We start from the raw sequence: 26,583 nt of genomic DNA on the forward strand, positions 1-26,583 counted from the left end.
CACACACACACAGACGCACGCACGCACGCACGCATCCCCCAAGCTCTTCACCTCTGCTTAGGAATGTTCCAGTCCTCCATGCCAGAGGTCCAGGATTGGACTTCCTTCTCAGTCGACCCTTCACCTGGGTCCAGCCCCTCCGGGGTTCCGCCACTGGGGTGGGGGAGGGGGCTCAACCTGCCACCCACCCCCCATTCCAGCCTGGGGCTCAGGTCTCCGACAACAGAACCAGAGCCACTCAGCAACGCTGGAACCCATTTGGGGGGGCCTGGGGCCCCTTGTCCCAAGCCAGGAGGGCTTCAGGGGAGGGGTGTGGCCCCTGGCAGACTGGCAGTGTGGCCCAGGGGGCTGGGGGGTGCCAGGGAGGTGGGGGTGAACCTCGAAGCGGGAGGCAGGAGTGCGGTTCTCTTTCCCCTGCTGGGGGGGCCTCGGAGCCGGTGGTGGGCCGGAAGGCTTCGAAGGCAGAGCCTGTGGGGCGGGGGTGCCGGCAGTGCTGCGGCCAGTGGCAGGGGCACCATGGCCACCATCCAGTCCGAGACCGACTGCTATGACATCATCGAGGTGCTGGGCAAGGGCACCTTCGGGGAGGTGGCCAAGGGCTGGCGGCGAAGCACGGGCGAGATGGTGGCCATCAAGATCCTCAAGAACGATGCCTACCGCAACCGCATCATCAAGAATGAGCTGAAGCTACTGCGTTGCATGAGGGGTCTGGACCCAGAGGAGGCCCACGTCATCCGCTTCCTCGAGTTCTTCCATGACGCCCTCAAGTTCTACCTGGTCTTCGAGCTGCTGGAGCAAAACCTTTTCGAATTCCAGAAGGAGAACAACTTCGCACCCCTCCCTGCCCGCCACATCCGCACAGTCACCCTGCAGGTGCTCAGAGCCCTGGCCCGGCTCAAGGAGCTGGCGATCATCCATGCTGATCTCAAGCCCGAGAACATCATGCTGGTGGACCAGACCCGCTGCCCCTTCAGGGTCAAGGTGAGTTGGGCGGCCCTGGCGTGGCAGCATCCCTCGTTCTTGTCTTCTCCCAGCTTCCCCCAGCCCTGGACACTCTCCTGTCGCTAAGGTCTCCCTTGTCCCACCTCCCAGCCTTGAGGTCTCCCCTTCCCTGCCCATGATGCCTCTCCCCACCCCCTGGCCCTCAAATCCTCCCATCTCCCTGTCCCGATTCTGACATTCCCTGTCCTGGACCTGAGACCTCCCCGCTCCTTCCCCAATTCATTGTTCCGCTTCTCTGGCCCAGTCCTGTCTATGTGGGGCTGACATTCTAGTGGGAGAAACAGAGTCACCAAGATAAATGAGTCAAATGTGGTATGTGAGTGAGAAGGAGAGAAGATAAAGCAGGGCAGGGGAGGACGTGGGGTGTGGATCGGTGGGGGTAGTAGTGAGTGAAATTGTAGACACGTCCGTGAGGGAGGCTTCACTGAGAAGGTGACATTTGAGGAAAGTCCCAAAGGAAGGAGGTCGCCATGTAGACATCTGGGGAAAAGCATCTGGGTAGAAGGAACTGTTAGTGCAAAGGCCCTGAGGTAGGAGTGATCTAATTATATATGTTTGCGAAGCAGCCAGGAGGCCAGGGTGGCTGAAGCAGAGTGAGAAGAGGAAGGACATGGGATCAGGGAGGTGACAGGGCTGGGACGCACAGGGCCTCGTGGGCCACAATGAGGACCGGTTTTATTCTGTGTAAGATGGGGCCACAGGAGGCTTCCGAGCAAAGAGGGGCGGTGATCTGGCTCAGGTGTTCCCAGGGTCCGTCTGGCGGCATGAGGGCAATAGCCTGCCAGGGGCAGGATCAGGATAGCAGTGAGGGGTGTCTGCTCTGCTCCAGGTGGGAGGCCTGGGTGTGGAGGTGGAGTCGGGGTAGTGGGAGGAAGGGACAAGGTGCCTGCTAGGTAGGTTTGGAGCTACTGACAACAGGATTTGCTGACTGATCTTATGTGAGGTGTAAGAAAGGACTTGATTGGAGATGAGAGCCTGATGGCCCGAGTGACTGGAAGGATGGAAGTGCCATTCTTCATCACAGACAGTTTGTTCATTAACAAACATTTACTGGGGGGGGGGGGACCTGAGTGGCTCAGTTGGTTAAGCGACTGCCTTCAGCTCAGGTCATGATCCCAGGGTCCTGGGATCGAGCCCCGCATCGGGCTCTCTGCTCGGCGGGAAGCCTGCTTCTCCCTTTCCCATTTCCCCTGCTTGTGTTCTCTCTCTCGCTGTCTCCCTCTCTCTCTCTGTCAAATAAATAAATAAATAAAATCTTAAAAAACAAAACAAAACAACAACAACAACAAAAACATTTACTGGGGCGCCTGGGTGGCTCAGATGGTTAAGCGTCTGCCTTTGGCTCAGGTCATGATCTCCAGGTCCTGGGATCGAGCCCCATGTCGGGCTCCTGGCTCAGCGGGGAGTCTACTTCCCCCTCTCCCTCTGCCTCTCCCCCTGCTTGTGCTCTCTCTCTCAAATGAATAAATAAAATCTTTAAGCAAAAAACAAACACTGAAGACCCACTCTGGACCTGACCCTGTGCTGGGCACACAGAAGCACCTCCCATGCATGTCACAAGCCCCTGGGCCCCCTATCCCAGCCCTGGACCCCCGCCTGTGACCCCCAGTCCCAGACCTGGCCCTTTCACCCCGGACCCCTACCTCTGCCCCCAAATCCCAGACCTGGCCCCTCTGCCCTGGCCCCCTGCCTATGTCCCCCAGCTCAGGCCTGGCCCCTTCACTCAGGACCCCTCCTCCTTCTGTCCCACAATCCCAGACTCGGCCCCTCTGTCCACTTCTGGGCTTGTTACTGTCTGGTGAAGGGTCCGAACTAGGAGCAGGCGGGGCTATGAAGTCAAGGCCTGGTCAGTTTTGGTCACCACTGTGTCCTTGGCATCTCCCAGCACAGTGCTGAGGAGGGGTCAATGCTAAATGAATGTCAGAGTCACAGGGAGGTAGGCAGGCAGGAAAAGGCAGATCATTTAGCCCTAAGAGATGGAAGGACAGAGCCCCAAGGAAGGAGAGACTCCCACAAACAGAGCAGGGGATGGACAGGACAGATCCACAACACCCGGCGCTGGGCCCCCTCCTGTGTCTGTGGAATGAATGAATGACTGGATCCCGTGAACACTGAGTGTCCTGGGTCCCTCACGCTCTGAGATTCAGGCCTCAGCCGTCCGCACCCAGAGTGTAGGTTAATAACCCTTCCATCGTACCACCTTCTGCAAATAGAAGGGGAGGGATGGCTGAATGAAAAGCAGAGAAACTCAGAGGGGGTAAACTGAGGCAGGGATCAAGATAGAGTCTTGGAGATTCAGAGTGAAAGTGGCACAGGGTGCCTCCCAGCGGCATTGGGAGAGAAAAGACTTTCAACCGTCCCCAGCGCTAGAGCAGTGGGTGTTCATCAAGCCCCGTCCTGGGAGCTGCGGGGTGGGGGGCTGTGAGGGGTGTCCAAGGTACCTGATGATGAAGACAGAACAGAACGGGCTTCAGGGAGGTGTCTTCCTAGCAGGTGACCCAGGGATGGGGACGGAGAGAGACACAGAGAGTTGAGAGACACAATGAACAGCCAAGCAATGAAGAGGCAAAGAAAGAACAAGACATATAAAAAAGGCAGAAGGAAGCAGAATGGCAGGGACATAAAAGTCCATTCATTCATTCATTCATTCATTCATTCACTCATTCCTGACTGAGCCCCTAGCTGTGTGCTGGGCACTGTTCTAGGTGGCTAGGGATGAGCAGCGAACTGACAAAATCCCTACCCTGATGGGACTGGCATCCCAGCTGGGTAGACAATGAACTCGACTAAGAGGTAAAATATATAGGATGTGAAATGGTGTGAAGAGTTCTGGAGAAAAGCAGGGAGCCAGGAAGGGGGGGAGGCTGTTTTTCATAGGATGGCCAGGGGAGGTCCCCTCCACTGAGAAGGTGACATTTGAGACCTGAGATGAGGGAGCCGTGTGGACACCTGGGGGAAGAGCATGCCAGCCAGAGGGAATGGCCTTTGCAAAGGCCCTGAGCTGGGAATGCATCTGGCTTGCTCAAGGACAGTGGGACACCCGTGAGAGGGAAAGCAGGAGGCGCTGAAGGCAGAGAGGTGATGGGGCAGATTGCTCGAGCCTTGGGGGCCACAGTGAGGACGTTGGCTTTTATCACAGGATGCCTCAGGGGGTCTGTATGATGAGGAGACTGGGGCGCAGAGGGGAGGAGCAGGGAGACGAGCGAGGAGGCCCCTCCATCAGCCTCGGTGAAAGATGATGGAGGATGGGGCGGCGCGGGGGAAGCCGAGGCTGGGACGCAGAGGGGGCCGAGTCTGGATCTGTTCAGAAGGTGGAGCCGACAACATTTGCTGATGGGCGAGGTGTGGCATGAAAGACAAAGAGAGGGGTCCTAAACCTCACAGGCATAAGTCCTAGTGGAACGAAACAGAGACAAACACAAAACCAGAGACTAAGACGGGCGAAGACAGGCACATAAACAAGAGATAAAGATTCACAGACACAGCGACAGTCAGATAGCAGGTGCAGAGAGACACAGGCGACAGCCACGGGGGAAACCTAGATTGGTTGTCCCTGTCCCCTGCCCTGCCCACCTGCCTTCCCCCCTCCCCACAGGTGATTGACTTTGGCTCAGCCAGCATTTTCAGCGAGGTGCGCTATGTCAAGGAGCCATACATTCAGTCGCGCTTCTACCGGGCCCCCGAGATTCTGCTGGGGCTGCCCTTCTGCGAGAAGGTGGACGTGTGGTCACTGGGCTGCGTCATGGCCGAGCTGCACCTGGGCTGGCCCCTTTACCCGGGCAACAATGAGTACGACCAGGTGCGCTACATCTGTGAGACGCAGGGCTTGCCCAAGCCCCACCTGCTGCACGCCGCCCGCAAGGCCCATCACTTCTTCAAGCGCAACCCCCACCCCGATGCCGGCAACCCCTGGCAGCTCAAGTCCTCGGCCGACTACCTGGCTGAGACCAAGGTAGGGGAGGGCAGGCGATGTGGGGGCTGCTACATCGACAAGATCTGGGCTAGACCTCAGAGAGGGCCGGAAGTTTGAGGGTCAGCTCAAATCACAGCAAGTCACAGCAAGAGAGATGTGGGTGAGACCCCAGGTGACACTGGAAGTACATGGTAGTTCCTCTGAGTTTCATGGCAAGGGCTCGGCAAGCTCGCAGAGCAAGCAAGCTGGGAGGCCTGGTGGGCTGGGCTTGGGGGTGGAGGCTGCAGGAGCAAGAGGGATCTGGATTTGACTCCAAGGGGGACTAGAGGTTGAGGGCAGCTCCTCTGCTAGCCGCTGGTAGGGGCTGGAGCCATGGCTCTGGGGAGGCCCGGAGGTCTGGAGGAGAAGTGAAACTTGGCTCAGTGAGACTCTGGGTGAGATGGCAGGAGGACCAAAGAACCCAATCTGGTACGTTTCCTGCAGCAGTAGGAGGGCTCTGGGTCGGACTAGAGGGGCTTTCCTCACAGCAAGAGAGCTCCAAGTCAGATCATGGGCAGAACTGGAAGTCTAGGTTCAGGTGTGTGGACTTCATGGCAACCAGAGAGCCCTGGACCAGACCGGAGGGCAGACTGGAAACTGGGGGCGGAGGGAGTAGGTCATATGTGGGCCCCACTGCAGGAGCACCTGAGGCCCAAGGCCCGGATTCGATGTCAACCCCGTGCCCCCACCGTGTCCCACCAGGTGCGCCCCCTGGAGCGCCGCAAGTACATGCTCAAGTCACTGGACCAGATTGAGACGGTGAACGGTGGCGGGGCGGCCAGTCGGCTGCCCGTCGCGGACCGCGAGGCGCTGGCGGAGCACGCCGACCTCAAGAGCATGGTCGAGCTGATCAAGCGCATGCTGACGTGGGAGTCGCATGAGCGCATCAGCCCCAGCGCCGCCCTGTGCCACCCCTTCGTGTCCATGCAGCAGCTGCGCAGCGCCCACGAGACCACCCGCTATTACCAGCTCTCGCTTCGTGGCTGCCGCCTCTCGCTGCAGGTGGAGGGCAAGCTGCCCACGCCGGTGGCAGCTGCGGCGGAAGACGGGCCCCCCTACTACCGTCTGGCTGAGGAGGAGGAGGCCGTGGGCATGGGCAGTGTGGTGGGCGGCGGGCCCTTCTTCTGCGAGGAGAAGGCGCCGGGCATGCAAAGGGCCATTGATCAGCTGGACGACCTGAGTCTGCAGGAGGTGGGGCGGGGGCTGTGGGGTGAGAGCCGAGCCGACGTGGTGCCTGACATGCTGGCCCCCCTCAAAGCCGCCGCCGCGGGCCGCCGCATGCCCGACTCAGGCCCCGAGCCCATCCTGGCTTTCTATGGCAGCCGCCTGGCAGGCCGCCACAAGGCCCGCAAGCCACCCGCAGGCTCCAAGTCTGACTCCAACTTCAGCAACCTCATCCGGCTGAGCCAGGCCTCCCCTGAGGATGATGGACCGTGCCGGGGCAGCGGCTGGGCAGAAGGAGAGCGCCGCGGGGCCTCCACAGAGCCACCCACCCTCCCGCAGCGGGATGGGGATGGACCAGACATCAAGGACATGACCATGGATGCTGACGTGAGCCCGGTGGGTTGGCCGGGGTGCGGGTGGTTCTGGGATCAGGGCCTCCCCGAGCTCCAGGATGGGGGGGGGTACAGTGAACCAGGCCTGGCCCTCCCTCCCCCCCAACCCCACATCTGCATTGCCTGCAGCTGGCTCAGGGTTCAACACATACTAGTCCACTCTCAGGATGTGACAAGGTTCAGCAAACACTAACCCACATTCAGGATATGATTAGGATTTGATACCGCTCAGCGTACGCTAACCTGTATTCAGGATGTAACATTCAGCACACACTAACCCACCCTTACAAGGTGATAAGGCTCAGCACACACTGATCACTTCCGGATGTAAGGCTCAGCACACACCCATATTCAGGATATAAGGCTCAGCACACACTAACCTACTCTTATGATGTGATGAGGCTCAGCACATACTAATCCACCTTCAGGCTGTACAGAAACTCAGAACGCCTTAATCCACCTATAGGAAGTGATAAAGGCCCAACACTCACAACAAGGCCTTAGCAGGTGCTCACCCATCCTCAGGAAGAAGTGACAAAGCTTCAGAGACACTGATAGTCCCTCAGAGCACATTGAAGTCTCCGCACACACTGTTTGAGCCCCCAAGTTGCGATGAGGGTTCGGGACCTATAAAATCACCCTTGGGAAGTCACAAGGGTTCAGTTGGGACTGGAGAGAGTCCAGGAGGGGCTGGCTGGGCGCTCCTTGGCTGATGGTCCTTTCTTCTCCTCCCCAACAGAGGCCGGGCTCTGAGCTCTTCGACCCCAGCAGCTGCCCTGGGGAATGGCTGAGTGAGCCAGACTGGATCCTGGAGGGTATCAGGGGGCCACGGGCTCAGGGGCTCCCACCCCGGCACGCTCACCCGCACGGTCTGCCCCGGGCCACCAGCTTTTTGCAGCACGTCGGTGGGCACCACTGATGGTGACCCCACCCCTGCCCATCACTAGGGGCTGCGCTAGCTGGGCTGGTATCCCTTCCTCAGAAGCCATTTCCTGAACCCACATATTATTCTTACAGAAAGACAGTTATTCAGAAATTTCCCATTACCCTTTCCCATGGTGCATGCCAGCACACAACCCCCCGAATGCAGGAGGGCCTTGGGGTCTGGCCTGTGGGCCCCCTCCCTGGGGGGGTGGCCAAAGGGACACAGGAAGGGGGCTGCCCCCACTGGCCCTGAGCATGCCCTCGGCCCTGCTGCCTCTGCCTATTTCAATAAAGAACTGTTGAGCAGCTCTGCTTGAGGCCTGGACTGGAGCTGGGGTGGGGTTCATTTTGGCACCCGGGGCCCTGCTCTCCAATGCTGCTGTGCTCAGCTGGTCCCTGCGAGGGACAGGCTGACCCATCCCCTAAATATGCTAAGTGCTTGGCACGAGAGAATCCGCCCTCAGAACATTCCGCGTGTTCGGCAGGTGCCAATGCGAGCTTGCCAAATGCCAAGGTCTCATCTGTAGACCTGCCCTTGCCTCGTGTATGGGCTTGGCATGCCCTCCTCACCCACGCTTGGGTCATGGTTAAGTGTGAATTCCCTTGGCAGGCATAAATTCATGCTTGGTGCACACTCAGGTGTTTGGAACATGCGAGGCCACCCCTGGGAGCCGGTGATGGTTCAGAGTGTGCCCATCTGGGAACATGCTAGATGTATAGCACACACTACCCTATGCTGGCTATGTAAGGCTCAGCTCACGCCAGCCCATGTGGTCACGCGCTACACGCTCAGCACATCCTGGCTCATGTGCACTGCACCCTTGGGGCTCAGCACATGCCAGCCACATGCTATGTGCTCAGCACATGCCAAATCCATGCTAAGGGCATAGCACAGGCTGTGGGCTCAGGACAGCCCAAACCACACTGGTCAACACGCTGAGGGCTCTGCAAACACTGTGTCACCAAGAGGAGCACGTCAGCTGTGCCCTACCCTGACGCCCCACTTCATATCACTCAGTCAGGCCCAAGTTGTACAGACAAGTGATTTACTTCTTATTATAACCTGGAGCCCTCTTTGCCCTGGAAAGGGGGGTGGGCCAGGGGGCCGGGCCCAGCATGCACCCCCGTTTCTTCGGGGGCTGATCCCTCCCCCAAGCTGGGCTGGGTCCCGGGGCCACAGCATCAGGCCGGCAGGGACGGAGACAGAGGTGGGTAGAGCAGGGGCGAGCCAGTGAGCCACGACGGGGCACACAGAAGCGGGGGGCATGGGGGACAGGGGCCGGGACCCAGGGTATCTGGGTCCCCGGGGGGCCTCGCAGGCCTCGGCCTGGCTGCCGGACCAGAGCCTCACAGCAGGCGACAGGCATTGCCCACGCTGTCGGCTGAGGTGTCAAGGTCGTGGCTGTAAGGGGAGTCCCAGTCCCTCAGGAAAACGGCCTCCAGCTGGCTCCTCAGGCCACCCCGCCCATTCTGCGTCACCAGCAGCGAGGTGCCGGCTGTCTCCGTGAAGTAGCTGCCAGACCAGTTGGAGGTTCCTGGGGGGGGGGGGTTGGAGGGGGGAGGTCAGAGAGTCAGAGCCCAGAGCTGTGCTAGTCTTCTCCTCCTGTCCCCCTGGTGGCGCTTGGGACACTCACCAATGTAGGTGGCCCGTTCGGTCACCATGTACTTATTGTGGTTGACACGGGCGTATGGGATCCGGGCCTGGCTCTCATCCGCGGGGACCACAAAGAGTTTCTGCGGGGGAGGGGAGAACGGGAAGGGGCGTGAGCTGCAGGGTGGGGGCGGGGAAGCCCCGGGGTCCGGGCTGGGGAGGCGAACCAGGTCTGCGGGACCGGGGACTCAGCTGCTTCCCCCGGACCCACTGGAGCCAGAGCGGGGCCCAGTGGAGGGGGTACCAGTAACACCGGCTGAAAGGGGAGACCCCGTCGCCTCACTTGTCATTCTTTCTCATATGGTTCCTACTCGTCCCATAGGTCTCGCCTCAGATGTCTCCTTTTCCAGAAAGTCCTCCTTGACCACCGCCCCCCCATCCCCCCGCAGGTGGGGCAGAGGCTTCCTCTGGGACCCCCTATCCTGGCCATGATGCCTCCTCTACCTGGGCCCTGCCCTCTCCGCCCGTGCCCCGCCATCCCGGCCCGCCTCAGGGTCTCCCCATCGTGGCAGGGCCCTGTCCCTCGGAGTCAGCCCTGTCAGGTGACAGGTGAGCTCCATGAGGACTGCGCCTTGGGCATCGCCCTGCACTGGGGCCGAGGGGCGGGTCTGGGGTGGGTGCTTACCACCTGGATATCGGAGTGGGTGTGGTTGTCATGCAGGGCAGCCAGGGAGAGCAGGAAGGCCCGCATGGACGGCTCAGAGTGTCCCCAGCAGCTGATCAGCAGGCGCACCTTGACGCCCCGCTCATAGGCAGCCCGCCGCAGCCCATCGTCAATGGCAGGCCAGAACCTTGGGGTTCGGGGACGGGGGTGCCGGATTCGGAGGGCAGCTTTACCTATGGCCTGACCCTGAGCTTCGAGGCACCCTTAAACCCCAAGACCGCCCTATCTCTGGCTTCCATTCCTGCCCCCAAGCCCTTCATCCTGTCTCCAGCCCATACACCCTGCTCCCTGACTCGGGAAACCCCACACCCCAGGCCTCCGGCCTCCAGTCCCCTGCCCCGCTCCCACCCCCAGGATTCCCGTCCTTTTCTCTGTCCCTACTTCCTCTGTCTCGAGTGTTTAGACCCCCTCCCCGTCTCTTCTACCTCTCCCTGTGGCTTCCCGCCATCTGTCCCTTTGCCTTGTCCCCTTGCCTATTTTCTGGCCTCGTCACTCCCCCTCCCACTCATGGTGGGTCCCTGCCCCGAGCCCTGTCCGTGAGGCAGCCATACCTGCGCGGGTGGGAGAACTCCATGGTGGGCAGGTAGTTCATGACCGCGACGTAGATGAAACTCCGGGCATTATCCACCACGTTGAGCAGGGCCTTCAGATCCGGGGTGCGGCCGCTGGGACACAGTGGTGGGGGTGCACTCTGGGGGGTGAGGGGACAGTCAAGACACGTGCCCTGCCAAGGGTGCCATCACCACGGACCCCACGTATGGAGAGTCTGTCTCAAGTCAGGTCCTGCGGGTCACGCTGAATCCTATAGCCTCCAGGAGGGGGAGGATGATTGCCGTGTCCATTTTATGGGCGACGAAGCTGAGGCTCAGAGAGGGTGAGTGACTTGCCTAAGGTCACACAGCTGACAAATGGAGCCAGGATTTGTATCCAGGCTGTTTGGTTCCAGAATGTACGCTCTAACACAGGGGTTCTGGATGTAAGGGTCCTGGACCAGCAGTGGCAGCGTCACCTGGAGCTTGTTAGATTTGCAAATTCTTGGGCTTCATTGCATAGGGCCTACTGAACCAGGGTGCCGGGGTAGGGCTCAGGGATCTGGGTTTTAACCAGCCCTCCCCGTGCTTCTGATGCACGCTCAGGTTTAAGCACCTCTCCCGTGATTACCTGTGTCCCCGACTTCCTCACAGCCCACCCGAATGGCACTCCTTCGACACCAGGCCCTTTACCCTCCATCCCCGTGACAGATGAGCAAACTCAAGCTCTAAAGGGGAAGTGACCATGGGGGAACCCTTAATGTTCTGTGCAAAACCACTGAAGCAAAACACCCCAATGAGTCATGCGTCCCTGCATCCATGCCTTTCTGGGGCCCTCCACAGTGACTCTGGGCTTGGCCAGGTGACTCGCTTGGGGGGGACAGAAGGGAACCCAGATTGGCCACCCCAAGCAGGGGCAATATCAAGAGCTGCAAACAGCAGCGCCTTGTCTACAGGGCAAGAGAACTTTCCACGGTGACAGAAACGTTCTATAACTGCACAACACAGCAGCCGTTTGCTCCCTGGGCCTACCGAGCACCTGCAATGTGGGCCAGTGCAATTCAGGAACTGAACTTTTAGTGATATTTAATTTTAACTGACTTAAAATGAAAAGAGCCGAATGCAGCTATACCAGACAGTGCAGGGCTTCACTAGGGGCTCAGCGTGCATAAACCCTGGCCGGACTTCCCCATTAGCCGTAAAGGTTGCTCATCATTATCGCCACTGTGGAGAGGAAACCCAGGCCTGGGGAGGTTGGGACATAGCCCCAGCCCCAGACCAAGCAGAGTGAGTGGGGGTGAGTGGTCGGGACCCTCCCCCCACCCCATCACCGGGCAGGGCTGGACAGAGACTGTGAGTGACCCGGCCCCTCCTCCCTAAGACTCACCGCCAGGTAGGCTAGAGCAGGGGTTCCATTGAGACAGATCTCCATGGGTGTCTCTTGATTGTAGCGGGTATCATAGGGCCGGGGCCAGGTGGCTGGGATGGAGCTGCCCGCCTGGCCCAGGTACCAGTAGGCCTCGAAGATCTTGGTCAGGTCGCGAGCTAGGCAGCTGCAGTTGTACATGACCACTCCCAGCTCCTTGACCTGTGGGAGGGCGGTGCTGAGCCTTGGGGTGGTGGCCTGGTGCCCATGGGTGACATGAACACCCACGGCCCCCCTCCCCGCTTCCTGTCCCTGGCCCCTCAGTCTCCCATCCCCCCGCGCCCTGCCACTACCACCGGAACTGAAGTCCTGGGATGGGTGTGAACTTGACTCGAGGCTAAAACCTGGCCAAGTTTTGGTAAAAGTCATTTGGTTTTTCCGAAGAGCCAGGTTTCCTGAACCTTTGCGGAAGCTATTGCTTCTACCCTCCACAGAACAAGCTCCTACTCATTCCTAGGTCTCGGCTGACAGCCTCCTCCTCCAGGAAGCCTCTCTTGACAGCCCCAAGTGTGTCAGGCATTCCTCTGGGCTTTCAGGGTCCCTTGGCCTTCCCTCATTTTTCTCTCTGGTGACACTGGACTGTGAAGACAGGCACTGGGGATGTCTCAGCCATGGCTGTGTCTTCAGCATCTCCTCACAAGAGTTGGTAAGATTAGGGGCTTGGGAAATATTTGTTGAGTCAATAAATGATCACTGCCTAAGCTGTTCCTTCTTTCCTGTCTTGTGCTAATCCTGGCGGATCCTTCAGGTGTCATGTGAATTGTCACCTCCTTTGGAAGACCTTCCCTGAAACTCTGGCCTGGGTCCCCCATCCTGATCCTCTGGGCTGCCACTGCCCGGTGACCAGCCTGTCACTGCACCGGACTGGTGGTTCCCAGGGATCCATCGCTTACCACCACGTTCCCAGCAGGACCCAGGACAGGCCTGGGCTGAGAGCAGGCACTCAAGGAACTGAATAATGAAGGGCCAACCGGTGGACAGGGCCTTGAATGCCCTGCAGAGGGGCTGGTGGCTGTCATCAGGGATCAGAGCAAACCCCGGGCTTCCATGAGCAGGGGGGAGGCAGTGAGGGCTGGATTTGGGGGATGCACTCCAAAGAGATGCAAGTCGCCGTATTCCCATAGAAACAGCTGAGTCATCGGGGCACCGAAGCCCACAGCCGCCAGGATGAGGACCAGCAGGACCCAACGGGCTTTCTGTGGGTGGGGGGGGGGAAGGAGGCAGCAATGAGCCAGCCCATGGTGGGCAGCCCAGCCCATGCTGGAGGTAGGAATGAAGCCACTGCAGAGACTAAGACTCTGGGACTGAAGAGGGGTGTGGTTGGAGGCTGGGGGTCCCGGGGGTTAGGGAGCCGCCGGGGAGGGCGGGTGGGCAGGGTGCAGGCAGACCTGGGTCAGGGAGCGCCAGTCCATGTTGGCACTGCCGATATAGAAGTGGGTCTGGTCCACCACCCAGAACTTGGTGTGCAGGACGCCATGGGTCAGCTTCTGCATATCCACCATGCGCACCTGGGCACCTGTAACAAACAGCTCGTCAGGAGCTGGTGCGGGCAGCCCTGGGCCTAGCCCATCCCCGGCCGCCCCCCTAGCTCACCACTTTGCAGCAGTGCTTGCAGGTCGGCCTGTGGCTGGGGCCCATTGGGCTTGCTCACAGTAATGCGGACCTTCACACCTTGAGGTGCCAGGGTCTGCAGCTGCCGGAGGACCTCCTCACCCTGCAGAGAGGGGACAGCCTCTGAGGGGCTGGGCCGGCCAGCTCTCCAACCCCAGGCAGTCCCCCCACCAAAAAAAAAGGCTGTTTTCCTATTGGATCTCAATTTACGATCAGAAGTAAACAGGCTTTCCATTCGCCTGCACACCAAGGGATGACTTTATAGGCTATTAAAACCTTTCATCTGTTTTAATTACTGGGGCTTTGGGCCCCGCCAGGGCCTCCCTGCCACTCCTGTCCTGCCAGGAACCTTCCCAAGATCCTGCCTTGGAAGCATCAATGCCTGGCACTGCAGGGGCCTCCAAGCACCTTGCAGGATGCTGGGGGCCATGGCACAGGCTGGGGGTCCAGGAAGGTACGGCTGAGGCTTGATGAGGCCAATAACGGCCAAGGATTCCCTGTCTCCTACTGTGAGCCGGGCCCCCTAAGCCCCTTCACATCTGAACTCACCGATTTCTCACCACTTTCACGGATGAGGCAGGGCCGAGGTGCGGAGGAGAAAACTGGGCACTGGAGAACTCAGGGGTGACATGGGATGTGAACCCACATCACCTGCCTCCTATGGCTGTGCTTTGTGCTTTGAGCCACTCCAGTGGGAGCCAGCAGGGAGTGGGCGCTCCTATCATTTTTAACTTCCGTAATTATTTTTTTCTCAGGCGGTGCTCAAGGAGCCCCACAATTTTACTAAATGTTAAGCCCACTTCTGACAAAAAGAGGCAGCAGGGGGGAGGAAAAAAGAAGGGACAAATTCAGTGTGTTTTGCAAGGAAGGGGCTATCCGCCCAGGCTGTTCCTTTTTCCGCATCTTGAAGTTTTCTGTTTTTTAAAAAGCGTGCCCGCACACCGTAACAAGGATATAAGGCGAACGCTTTGACAAGGCTGACCATGTCAGATGCTGAGCTGACATCTGCACGGATGGGCCTGTTTTCTTCTCAGAAGGGCAACTGCTATATATTGGCCCCATTCCACAGATCAGGAAACTGAGGGCTGAGGGGGTAAGGTGACCTGCTCAAGGTCACACAGCTGAGCAACGGCAGACTGGCTTGAGGCTGGGCTGTTACTCACCCTGCTCCTTCCATTTCTTTGGGTGACAGGGTTTTGGGGCAGTTTGTGGGTGAGCACATCTGTCAGCCTAATGCCTCGTAAGCAAACCCACACCCTGACATTCAGAGGCCTCCAGATGACCGTGACAAACGCCCCCAGTCCAGAGGGCCATGCGAAGACAGTTGCTTTCAATCACCTGTGTCTCACCCGCTGTGTGACATGTGCCCACCCATCTCCTGGGCTGCAGGGGAGCCCCCTTCACCACCCTACCCCCACCCCCAGGTACCCCCACCCCTCCTGCTGTCAGCCAGGGCCCACGTTGCCAGGTACCTGCTGGGCAGAGGGCTCCTGAGTGTGGGTGTCATTGTTGGTGAGGGTCCAGTAGAAGGAGGCGATGTCCAGAGTGCTGTGAGCACTGGCGAGCAGGCCCAGCCAGGCCTGGCTGGTGGAGGGGTTGCTCGTGGAGGCATTGGGGAAGTCCAGACCCTCGGGAATGCTCTCCACCAGCACTGCTCTGGGAGGGGTAAGGGGGGTGGTATCAGCCACAGGGGGCCACAGACAACTGGCTGGAATGTGAGTGCTCACCTGTCTGCCCACAGAGGATGGAAGATGATGTATCTGTGTGTGCCTGTATTCACGATTCTCTGTGCGTTTGTCTGTCTAGACGTGCAGAAGGAAGACTGTGTACGTAGATTTGTGTGTGTGTGTGCGTGTGTCCACAAATGTCACGGATGATGCTGTGTGTCTGTGTGTGACTATCTGTTGACAGATCTGGACAAAGAATGATGCTGTGGCTGTCATTGGAACAGTGTTGGGGGAAGGGGTTGGGGATGGAGGGAAGACCCTGTGGCGATGCACTTGGGCGATGGCAGAGGGTGTGGCTCAGCGCAGGCCCTGCTCAGTGTGTTAAGTGTCCCTTGCGCGCCTGGCAGGGCTCCTCCCGCCACCCTCTGAGGTCCCCCTCCTCCTCCTCAACTTACTCGCAGGGGTCATAGCAGGGGGCTGGGCGCTGGTTGGGCCCAAAGAGATGCAAGTCGCCGTATTCCCATAGAAACAGCTGAGTCATCAGGGCACCGAAGCCCACAACCGCCAGGATGAGGACCAGCAGGACCCAGCGGGCTTTCTGTGGGGGGGGGGGGAGGAGGCGGAGATGAGCCAGCCCATGGCGGGCAGCCCAGCCCATGATGGAGACAGGCTGAGGGTGGCTGTGGACTCCTACCTTCTCTGCAGCCTTCCAAGCCTCGATCTCATTCATGGGCAGCTCACTGGCAGGCTCCTCTGCAGGCACCTTCAGCTGGGGGATGGGGATGGTAGAGGGGGTGAAAGGGCAGCTTGGCGGGGGCGTCCACTGCGCCCAGCCCCATCCCACTGGGCCCCAGATCCACCTACCTCCTGGTACATCAGTTTAGGCTTCATCTTGCCAGGCAGCCAGGGGATATGTTGAGCCCAGGCAGGAAAGTGGGTGTGTCAGGGTCTCCAAACTGTGGGGAACAAAAGCTGGCACTGTGGGGGTGCTCTGGGACTTAGGGGAACGTCACGGAAAGCAGATTAGTCTTGGGCTCACGGGATCCATTGGGTCTCCTTGTCCCCGATCACGGGGGCCACTGGCATGGGGCCCGTCACCCCGAAAAGGAGGAAGCTGACCGCTGGTCAGCAGGGATTTCGAAATCCCTTAAGGTCTAACGTCTAGCTTTCTTCCCATCAGTCTATGCTGCCCACCCTGCCCCCCCTCCCCCGAGCGCCCACACTGCTCATTAATGCTCACGCTGCTCCCCATTAGCGTCTTCCCTTCTCCGAGCTCTAATTTAGACATTCCCCAAAAGACAACTCTGGATGGGGTCAGCGGAGCCCCCAATTTTCACCTGGCTTTTCGCAAGCCGGAGACCACCCAGGGAGCATTTTCCAGGTGGCTCTTCTGCCATCACCCTCAGGTACCCACCAGACAGCTCAAGCTGGGAGCCCGGGACTATCGGGGCCTCACCGCCAGTCCCCAGCCCATCCCCCTAGCCATCCTCCTCCACCTTACCCCGAAGGGGACTCGGCCTTACTCCGCAGGCGGCAGCTGCTACCTCCGCGGGGCCCCAGCTACTGCCCCAACAGGCTGAGCAGGGGCGGGAGGGAGGAGGGGGCGGGCCCAGACGGGGCTCCGCCCACTGCAGCGGGGAGTCTGCGCAGTGCGCAGGCCGCGCGGAATCACCGCAGGGAGAAGGGGGGCCGGGGTCCCCCAGATACGGTCCCGCCAACCTGGCGGGGGTGGGTAGAGTACATGGCTGGGGGATGGGCTTTGCCACCCCCCCAACCCCCAGAGCCCCAGTGTGGGGTAGGGAGGCCGCGGGTAAAGAGAAAAAGGAACCCCACATCTTTCTTGTCTACAAACCTTGAGAATTTTTGTACCATGGGCATGTATTACCTAGTCAAAAATAAACAAACAAAATTAATTGTTAAAAAACGTATAAAATAAATGTCAACTCTACTCAAAAATTTTTTTAAAATCCTTATAAAATAAAACGGAGAGATCAAGGTTGAATGATATGATTTCTAGGTGTAGCGAATAAAATCAGCCGAAGACAACCCAAGCTACGGGGTTGCGGGGGGGTTAGAGCGGGGTGGCGGAAAGAGACGGTGGCTTTTCTGCTGTTGTCTGTTTGGTTAACAGTATTTGATTTCCTAAAAAAAGCCAACTGATATTTTGATAGGGATTTTAAAAAATTTGGTTTCTCAAGTCCAGGCTCTGGCTGGAAGGATAAACAAGATTTCCCATTTCCCATCTCGTATCTCCCAAGTAGGATTTAAGACCACCGCTGGAGAAACGAATTGAAGAACCCTTCCCCGCCCACCTCTCCCAGTCAAAATTAGGGGCAGCACGCTCTCCCCTCCGTCGACGCAGGAAGTCAACTGTTAACTGCAGAAAAGGCTTATCACGGAGAGAAGCGACAGCGTCAGAAGTGGTTGCCTTGAGAGTGGGATTTGGGGTGGGTGAGGATTGCTTTTTATTGCACGCCTATTTTTTAAAAAAATTGTGCGATATAAGCGACTTACAGAAAAGTAGAGGAAAAAAACCATCTCTGCAGGTTAAGGAATAATTATTAAGCCAACACAGGTGTTGCCGCGTCCCACGGGCATGCGCATTGTGATTTTTTTTAAAAGGGAGAAAAAAGAAAATTCCGAAAGGGAGCTAGGTTCTCCCCTCACCGGAAGATCCAGCCTAGATCTGAAAGGATAATTTGGAAACCCCTTCCCCCACAAGGTCCGATCCCAGATTGGCAAGGGCAGAGCAGAGTTAGATCCCCTCCTCTTACTGTAGAGGTACAAATGGGGATGGGCCAAATGGAGCCAGCAAGAAATGTTAACAGATCAAGGTTATTTGGAATTCCAGAGGTCATCAGGAAAAGCAGATGATAACAGTTTTAGAGGTGGCTGACCGCAGGGTTGCCAGGTGGGGGAGGGGAGGCATGGGGCAGGAAACATTTGCCTTCCATTGACCGGCGAACGCCTTGGTGAGAAATGTTTTATTTAAGAATATGGGGCTGGGGCGCCTGGGTGGCTCAGACGGTTAAACGTCTGCCTTCGGCTCAGGTCATGATCCCAGGATCCTGGGATCGAGTCCCACATCGGGCTCCCTGCTCCTTGGGAGCCTGCTTCTCTCTCTCTCTCTCTCTCCCTCTGTCTCTCATGAATAAATAAATATTTAAAAAAAAAATATGGGGCTGAGAGGGGCCTGGCTGGATCAGTCGGTAGAGCCAGCGACTCTTGGTCTCCCAGGTCGTGGGTCCGAGCCCCACTAGAGAGTACCAACAAAAATCTGGGGTTGGAACTGCAGGTGATGTAAAATTAGGGAAGATAAAATGAGCAAAAACAAGACTGAGGGAGAGGTAGGGCACAGATGCCCACGAATACACCACAAATAGGAAGAAGGTAGAGGGAGTTCATTCAAATTGTTAGTGACCTTTAGGCTTCCAACTTGTATGGCGACTTAACAGGTTTAATTTAAACTTGTTATTTTTTTTTTTTTTATCAAAATGCCCCTAAGGTGTTTAAAAAGAAAACTAGTGGGGTGCCTGGGTGGCTCAGTCAGGTAAGCATCTGCCTTCGGCTCAGGTCATGATCCCAGAGTCCTGGGATGGAGCCGGCATCCGGCTCCCTGCTCTGTGGGAAGCCTGCTTCTCCCTCTCCAACTCCCCCTGCTTGTGTTCCCTCTCTCGCTGTGTCTCTATCAAATAAATAAATAAAATCTTAAAACAAAACAAAACAAAAAAAACTAGTGCTGGAGAAGTGGTTTAGACTGGACTAGATTGCAAGGCAGTCAATACCTGGGATTCCAGAGCCAGATGCCTGATTTGAATATGAGCCTCAGCCCTTATATGACCGTTTGACCTTGAGAAATGACAACGACTCTGTGCCTTAGTTTTCCCATCTGTAAGATGGGCATGGTGACAATAGTACCTACTTTTTATAAGGCTGTTTGTTAATTTTACACATACTTAGTATCTGTGTACCAGGTATTGTTTTAGGCACTGGAAATACCGCTGTGAACAAAACAGACACCAGGGAAGACAAAAGACGAGATAGTAAGTAATTATATGTTAGAGGGTAATAAATGCCATAGAGAAGCGGGGCAGGGGTAGGGGTGGGTTGGGATTGTTTGCAATTTTAAATAAGGAGGTCTAGGGGCGCCTGGGTGGCTCAGTTGGTTAAGAGTCTGCCTTTGGCTCAAGTCATGATCCTGGGGTCCTGGGATCGAGCCCCATGTCAGGCTCCCTGCTCAGCAGGGAAACTACTTCTCCCTCTCCCTCTGCTCCCCCCACCCCCGCTTGTGCTCTTTCTCAAATGAGTAAATTAAAAACAATCTTTAATAAAAAATAATTAAGGAGGTCTGGGAGAGACTCCCTGGATACCTGAGAAAAAAACTTCAAGGAGAGGAGGGAGGGAGCTACATGGACTTCTCAGGGAGTGTTTCTAGCAGATGGAACAGCCAGTGCAAAGGCCCTGAGGCTGGAATGTGCCTGATTTGGGTAGGGAAGAGCCAGGAGGCCAATGTGTCTGTAGTGGGGTAGGCAGTGGGAAAGAAAGATGAGTTAGAGAGGTGACAGGACCAAATTGTGCAGGGCTGCCTGGACTGTGGTGAGGAGGACAGGGCCATGGGCATGTTCTGAGCAGAGGAGAGACATGATCTGCCTGCCTTGGGTGTTGCAGTCAGTTGAATGGTGGCCTCCAAAAAGATACGTCCAACATGGCCATAATCTCCAGAACTTGTGAATGTGACCTTAATTGGAAAAAGGGTCTTTGTAGATGTAATTAAATTAAGGGTTTTGAGATGGTATCATCTTGGATTATCTGGGTGGGCACGAAATCCAATGACAAGTGTCTCTAAGAGACAGAAGAGAAGATACAGAGAAGACCACGTGACCAGGGAGGCAGAGCCACCAGAATCTGGGAGAGGCAGGGATCCCCCAGAGCCTCAAGAGGGGGCATGGCCCTGCGAACACCTTGATTTTGGACATCTGGCCTCCAGAATGGGGAGAATAATTTTCAGTTGTTTTAAGCCACCCTGTTTGTGGTTTGTTATAACAGCCGCAGGGAACTAATATAGTATTTGCAGACTCCGAGTCTGGCTGCGTGAGGGACGTGTGTGTGTGTGTGTGTGTGTGTGTGTGTGTGTGTGACTAGCTGAGCTGTGGAAGGCTGAGGAGGAGCAAATTTGGGAGAAGGCTGAAAGAAATTAAATGAATGAATGAATAAACTGTGTGTGTCTGTGTTTTGAACATATAATATTTAAGGAATTAATATCTATCAAGTATATAGAATGGACACACAAGAGGTTCTCAATAAATGTGATTGTATCTAGGATCCTGACAGCCAAAAAAAGAAAAAAAAAAAGGCTCCCTTTCCCCCTTCCCCAGCCACCCCTACGGCGAGATGCTTGCTTTCCATTGTAGGCCTTTAGTTACTTTTTTTTTTTTTTTAATGCACATAGGACTTTGGAAATGAAATTATGAGGCTCCGGTTCCTAGCTAGGGTGCCCCTTCCTCCACATCAGTCTCCAGAAAAAGACTATGGCCTCAGTTGGAGAAGTATCCAGCATCCCCGTCCCCAGGTCCCTGGGGGGCACAGGGCAGGGTGAAATCGAAGGTGGGCATGGGCAGCTGGACTGACAGAGCCAGGCTAACAGGGTTGGCATTTCCCTCAGCTCAGCTCCTGTGTTCCCAGTAACCTAGAACCCCCATGGGGCTCCAGGGCAATGCCCAGGCTGGTCCTTATGCTCTGCTTCTTTGGTCATGGGATGCATCTCTGCCAGCAAGTGTGCCCCTCCCAGCCTGGATATCCCCGGCCCCTTGGCTTATGCCCTGCCTGCCTTGGGGTGTGATACCACAGCCCACAAAAAAGGAGGAAGCAAAACCCACTGGGTTTCTGAGACACGTGCTGGGTCACAGTTTCCTGAACACCCCACCCTTGGGTGGGGGCGGGAGATTTGATCCTTCCTTCATAGCAGGGCTTTAGATTGCAGAACCCAGGATTCAAATCCCACCTGTCACTCTTACTGAGTGACCTCAGGCATGGGGCTTTCTCTCAGCCCTGCTGGCCTATCTATAGAATGGGGATCATCTCATACTCAGCTTGCGGGGGGGGGGGGGGGGGGGGGGGGGGGGGATCTCTGAATGGTTTAAGGGGGTGGATCTCGGAGTCCCACCACCCCTGGGTTCTTATCTCAGCCGTGTGTTAGACAGCCTCCCTTCTCTGAGCCTTACCTTCATCCTCAGACCAATGGAGGGGACGAACATGTCAACCTTATATTTGCTAGGAAGAGTCAATGAAGCCATCCATGGCAGACAGGCAGACTAGCAAACCCCCAAAACAAGCTTGCTGGTGAGATCTATGTGTCCCTTACTTAATGTGTCCCTTAAAAAGCTAAGTCTGTGTTTGGTTTCTTTCTCTACTCCCTGGTACCCAGCACATCATAACCACTCCATAAATATTTGTTGAAAACAGAAGAAATGGAACAGTAGAATGGGAATCTTGGAGAAGAGACTTTCATAGAGGTCTTTCTAGACCTAGTGACATTTGTTTTATACACAATGATAACCGGCATGTGCTCTAAGCCCAGAGCAGATGGGTAGGTGCATATTATGGCCTTTCGGCCTGAGAGTAAAGTTCAAGGTCAATTTAAGGTTGATTCAAGCCATCTGAGAGAGCTGTGGAAATACCACACAGACTGCACCACAGGAAACATTTACGAACCTAGGGACCTTTCATATGGTTCAAAACAGAAATGTGTTTAAAAGGAGCTGATTTTCACTTGATTGTGCAGACCCTTTTGGACTGAACAATCAGTTGTCTGAGCTCAAGTCTACAGAAAACAGAACAGAGCACTGGTTTTGTAAACTTTCTTTGTTGGTTTGGTTTTTAGCAGTAGAACCTTTATTTCAAAGGACCCCTAGAAGGTGCCCTTCCTAGGGAGAGAAGATGCTGGGTCTGAAAAACAATTACATTGGTCAAAACAACAACAAAACAACAACAACAACAACAAAACCACATCATGATTGGTGAATATTTCTGAGTTGGAACTCAAAAACTAAGCTGTTTCATCCCTGCTCAAAACCCCTCTGTGGCTCCCCACTGCCCTCAGAGCAAAGGGCAAACTTCTTACCATGTCCTCTAGGGCCCAAAGCTCTCTCCAGCTCTCATCTCTTCCCTGAACTTCAGCTTTGGAAGTCCCATGGCCTTCTAGATGCTTCTCCCCACGGGTTCCCAAGCCCCTCATATCTACCATGTCCCCAACTGTCCTTAAAATCTCTCCCAGACCTGTTCCTCTCCTTGGTCCCCACTTCAAGGACAGCTTTTTTTTTTTTTTTTTAAGGACAGCTGTCTTATCCATCCCACAGGTCTCAGTCTGTGTGTCACCTCTTCCAGAAAGCCCTCCCGGATTGCCCCGAAGCCCTGGACCTCATCCTGGACCCTCCACAACTTGTCCACTTGACCTCCTAAGGGTCTCTCCCACACACCCCTTTTTTTCCTCCCTTCCACAGCCTCGACTTGCCTTCTCCCACCTGGGTCCCCACTCCTGCCACCTCCCTTGGCTCCCAACCTCCACCCAACCCTTCTAGTTCCCCCTCCATCTAAATCAAACTCAACCCGCTCCTGCTCAAAAACCTCTCTATGTCCCCCACCAGCCCCTGGTGTCTTCAGGACAAAGTCTCAGATCCTCAGTGTGGTTCCTAGAGCTCTGAATGATCTCCCCTTAATAACCTCTTCGGCTTACTTTCTCACCATCTTTTAGATCCCATCCATATTTAATATCTTTCGGTTCCTTGAACTGAAACCACACTTTTACCACCAAACACGCCCACAGCTGCTGCCCCTGCCCAGCACACCTTTCTCTTCTCTTCATGTCGCTCATTCCTATCAGCTCCTGTGCCCCCTCCCCCAGGAAGCCCTTCCTGACTCCTGGGCTGGTCCAGAATCCCCGCTTTGGGTTCCAACAGTCCCTGAGCTTCTCCATCCCAGCCCTGACCCTTCTGCCTATGCTTCCCCAATCCCAGCCCTCTGGGCTGGCCCGGCCTGGTGATGAGGCTGTCTGTCCCACTGGACTGTGAAAACCATGAGGGCAGCACATGGCTGTCTCAGTCACTGCTGTGTGCCCAGTACCACCCAGTATAGGGATGGTACATGGCGGGTGCTCAATTCATTCATCTGTTCATTCGACTAGTATTTGTTCAGTGACTACTTGCTGGTAAGGCCTGTGTAGACACCGGGAATACAGCACAAAACAGAAAAAAACAAAAATCCTAGTAAAGATGATATTCTCTTGGGGGTGACAATAGAGGAGTGAAACATAGAGTATGCGCTTTGGGGAAAAATAAAGAAGGGAGGGGCAGAGCAGCATCACAATGGAAATTGGCTGATCTATCAGCTCAAAAATACCACCACACCCCCGCACATCTGGGGGCAAAGCACTGTTAGCCCCATTTTTCAGATGAGGCAGGAGGGGTCGGGGAAATCTCTGCTCAGGTTGTACGGCGTTAGTTTGTCGGTATGGAATTCGAACCCAGAGCTCAGTTCTGTTCCGGGACACTATGATGTGGAACCAACTCATGAACATAAAATAAGGCAGAATGTCTTTTCCTTACCCCGCCCCCTCCCCGGAAGAGGGCAGAGCTCCTTGTTTACTGAGCCAACAGCTGCTGGAAGCACCTTACGTATTTAATTTCTCACACTGGTCCTTTTCTTAGCCTCATGTAACAGATAAGAAAACTAAAGACCCAGAGGGCAGCGCGGGGCTGTCTCAGTCAAGTCATGGGCACAAAAAGACACAGCTAGGAATGGTGGAGCCAGGATCTGATCCCGAGCTGCCTCGGGGTCCCGGGTGTAGACAGCTGCCTCTCGTGTTATTTATCATCTGTAGATCTGTGGCTGCCCACTACCACCCACCCCCACCCCCCGCCCTGCCCCCAATAGCACCTGAACCCAGAGGTGGCATTGGCTTCTCAGAAACTCTCCCAACATCTCCTCCTCCTCTCCCTCCCAGTCTTTGAGAAGGACGTTGGAAGCTTTCTCCAAATATAAAGGATATGTGAGTGCAGCTTTAAGAGGACAACTCTGGCTCTCCTTCCAACCAGGTGGCTCTTGCCAATCCATTCTTGGCAGAAGTTCTGGAGCTGCGGCTGCTGTCTCCTATCACATCAGATTAAGTCTCTCTTCTCCTCCAAATCCTCCCGTGGCTCCCGCCTCACTCAGGGTAAAGGCCAAGTCTTCTCCGTGGCCCATGAGTTCAGATGATCTGCCCCCTCCCTCCTCTGACCTCACCCCCACTCCTCTCCTCCCTCATTGGCTTACTTGCTATTCCTGAAATATTCAATGTATGCCCCGACCTCAGGGCCCTTGCATTTCTCTCCTTGCTGTTCTCTCTGCCTAGAATGCCCTTCCCCATAGAGCCACATCACTCTCTCCCCTCCTTCAGGTCTTTGTTCAAATGCACCATCTCAGATAACCTTCCCTGACCACCTTATTTAAAACTGTGACCTTTGGGCGCCTGGGTGGCTCAGTTGGTTAAGCCACTGCCTTCGGCTCAGGTCATGATCCTGGAGTCCCGGGATCGAGTCCCGCATCGGGCTCCCTGCTCGGCAGGGAGTCTGCTTCTCCCTCTGATCTTCTCCCCTCTCATGTGTGCTCTTTCTCTCAAATAAATAAAATCTTTAAAAAAAAAACAAAAAAACAAACTGTGACCTTTACCATGTATTCCCACCCCTCTTCTGGTACATCATTGAATCTACTTACCCATTCGCTTGTTGTCTCTTACCCCTGCTAGAATGTAAACTCCATGAAGCCAGGGATCTCTGTTTTGTTCACTGCTGTGTCCCCCAAGCCTAGCAGTGTTGGGCATGTAGAACATGCTTAGTAAATATTTGTTGAATGAGTAACTGTGTTTTTATTCCCATATTGCAGATGCAACAACTGAGGCACAGGCACGTGAAGCCACCTCTCAAGGCCATGCAACTATTTAAGTACTAAGTGCTAGAACCAAGATTGGAACCAGGGTTCCAGCTCCCAGGCACACATTGCTAACCACTGTCCCACACTGCCTCTCTAAGGTAAGCTGAGTGAATAAGATACTGACCTCTCTACCCAAGCATTCAGGGTTGCTGAGGTTTGACTGAGGTGTACTGGGACCTGCCTCATCTCTCTGTACCCCCGATTCTAGAAGTCAAGGGAATCTGGGTCTAAGCTAGCTAGCCCCCCCCCCACTACTCCTGGACTCCCGCTATAGCATCAGCTCAATGCTCTCATTTTGGGGGTGGGGGAACCACTCAATCCATCAACGTAGAGATAGGGTTAAGTATTTACCCGAGCAAGGTTTGCGATGGCCGATGGGCCACCCCCTCAGGTGGGGTGACGTGGCAGAGATGAGAACATGGGAGACTGTGACGTGGGGTGGCGTGGGGTGGTTGCCGTGGCAGAGGGTATCATGATACAGGGAGTGTACCTGCGCCATGGGAATGAAGAGGGCTGCTGAGGGCAAGTGACAATGAAGAGGTGATGAAGGTGACTGCAGACTGCATGAGGGTGAGGGGGACATGGTTAATAACATTATTAGCCCAAATCACCACATCAAGCTGCACACATCACAAGAATAAACTCGCAGAATCCTCACAATCATCCTTGACATAGGTGTCCTTGTGTGCGGTTTACAGCTGAGGAAGCTGAGATTGCGAACGTGGGATCAGGTGGTCAAGGTTACCCAGAGCTTTCACGGTAGAGCTGGGGATCTGGCACACCCCAGGGAACAGGCTCTAGTAGCCCATGTAGTGGTGAGTATGTGAGAGGTGACACGGGAAAATGACGGAGACGTGGAAGGAAAAAAAAACAACTGGAAGGCAGAGTGGCTCCTTATGGGGAAAACTAGGCGCATGTAAGGCATGGACAGTGAGAGTCAGGAGCAAAGGTGACACGGCAGGAACGGAGACATAAAGGGTGAAAATGACATTAGGGAAGCGTGACTGCAATTTAAGGATTTGGTGACAGGAGCGTGTGCAGGTGAACGGGGGTATGATGACGACTTAGAAGAAGTGAGGACTTCATAAAGGAAAAATAGCAACAAAAGAGGGGCGCAGGCGACATAAGGCGATGGCGGCGTAATGAGGGAAGGCTGCAATGTAGGGTGGCAACGGGGGCTTAGAACGAAAGCTTATTAAGGGGGTTGACAGCGACATAGATAGGGTGATGGCGACAGAAGTGGAGTGGTGACCATTCAACCGGGATGCGACATAAATAAGGGGGAGGATGGCTACATAAAAGGACACTGGATGACATAAGGGGAGAAATGCATTACAGAGGGAAGGACGACACGAAGAGGGTAGCAGAGGCGCCGCGCCCCCAGATCGCACAGTACCTGCACTCCACGTCTCCCACTCCCGGACCCAGCCCCGCAGGCACCTTCCAGGCTGGAGCCCCGCCCGGCCACCCCCGCCGCGCGCAGGCGCACTCCGGCAGGACTGCGGGACGACGGGGGCTAGGCATGTGCCTTTCTCATTGGCCGCGCTCCTCGCTAGCGCGGGGCGGAGAGAAGCGCCTGGGAGACAGAGGGAGGTCACGTGACAGTTGCGACCAAACTCTCGCTGGTGGCGGTCCGG

The 26,583-nt window shown here is 55.8% G+C and overlaps 2 protein-coding genes across 5 annotated transcripts; one reads left to right on the forward strand and one right to left on the reverse strand.

Moving 5' to 3' along the window:
• The first annotated feature begins 149 nt into the window (after positions 1 to 149).
• On the forward strand, positions 150 to 7,740 carry HIPK4 (homeodomain interacting protein kinase 4). Of its 2 annotated transcripts, none has more exons than XM_025854383.2 (4): positions 150 to 981; positions 4,598 to 4,954; positions 5,657 to 6,505; positions 7,250 to 7,740. In XM_025854383.2, exons 1-4 carry the CDS (start codon positions 517 to 519, stop codon positions 7,427 to 7,429), a joined length of 1,851 nt encoding a protein of 616 aa, XP_025710168.1. In that variant the 5' UTR covers positions 150 to 516; the 3' UTR covers positions 7,430 to 7,740. The 2 variants fall into 2 exon arrangements, with proteins under 2 accessions (XP_025710168.1, XP_025710167.1); XM_025854382.2 differs by having other exon boundaries at positions 229 to 981; positions 5,657 to 6,514.
• Positions 7,741 to 8,463: 723 nt separating this feature from the next.
• PLD3 (phospholipase D family member 3) lies at positions 8,464 to 26,492 on the reverse strand. Of its 3 annotated transcripts, XM_025854273.2 has the most exons (13): positions 26,343 to 26,457; positions 16,836 to 16,868; positions 15,848 to 15,939; positions 15,678 to 15,752; positions 15,439 to 15,581; positions 14,789 to 14,972; positions 13,299 to 13,419; positions 13,094 to 13,221; positions 11,667 to 11,867; positions 10,301 to 10,440; positions 9,711 to 9,876; positions 9,069 to 9,168; positions 8,464 to 8,969 (listed from the first exon to the last, which is right to left on the reverse strand). In XM_025854273.2, the coding sequence occupies exons 3-13, from the start codon at positions 15,872 to 15,874 to the stop codon at positions 8,782 to 8,784; spliced, it is 1,473 nt and encodes a 490-aa protein (XP_025710058.1). In that variant the 5' UTR covers positions 15,875 to 15,939; positions 16,836 to 16,868; positions 26,343 to 26,457; the 3' UTR covers positions 8,464 to 8,781. The 3 variants fall into 3 exon arrangements, with proteins under 3 accessions (XP_025710058.1, XP_025710059.1, XP_025710057.1); XM_025854274.2 differs by lacking the exon at positions 16,836 to 16,868 and having other exon boundaries at positions 26,343 to 26,492; XM_025854272.2 differs by lacking the exons at positions 16,836 to 16,868; positions 26,343 to 26,457 and adding an exon at positions 16,485 to 16,627.
• Between the last annotated feature and the right edge of the window lie 91 nt (positions 26,493 to 26,583).

This window comes from Callorhinus ursinus, unplaced genomic scaffold, assembly GCF_003265705.2.
Source record: "Callorhinus ursinus isolate GAN/ISIS: 27379988/994484 unplaced genomic scaffold, GSC_fseal_2.0 scaffold61, whole genome shotgun sequence".
Taxonomy (NCBI): Eukaryota; Metazoa; Chordata; class Mammalia; order Carnivora; family Otariidae; genus Callorhinus; species Callorhinus ursinus.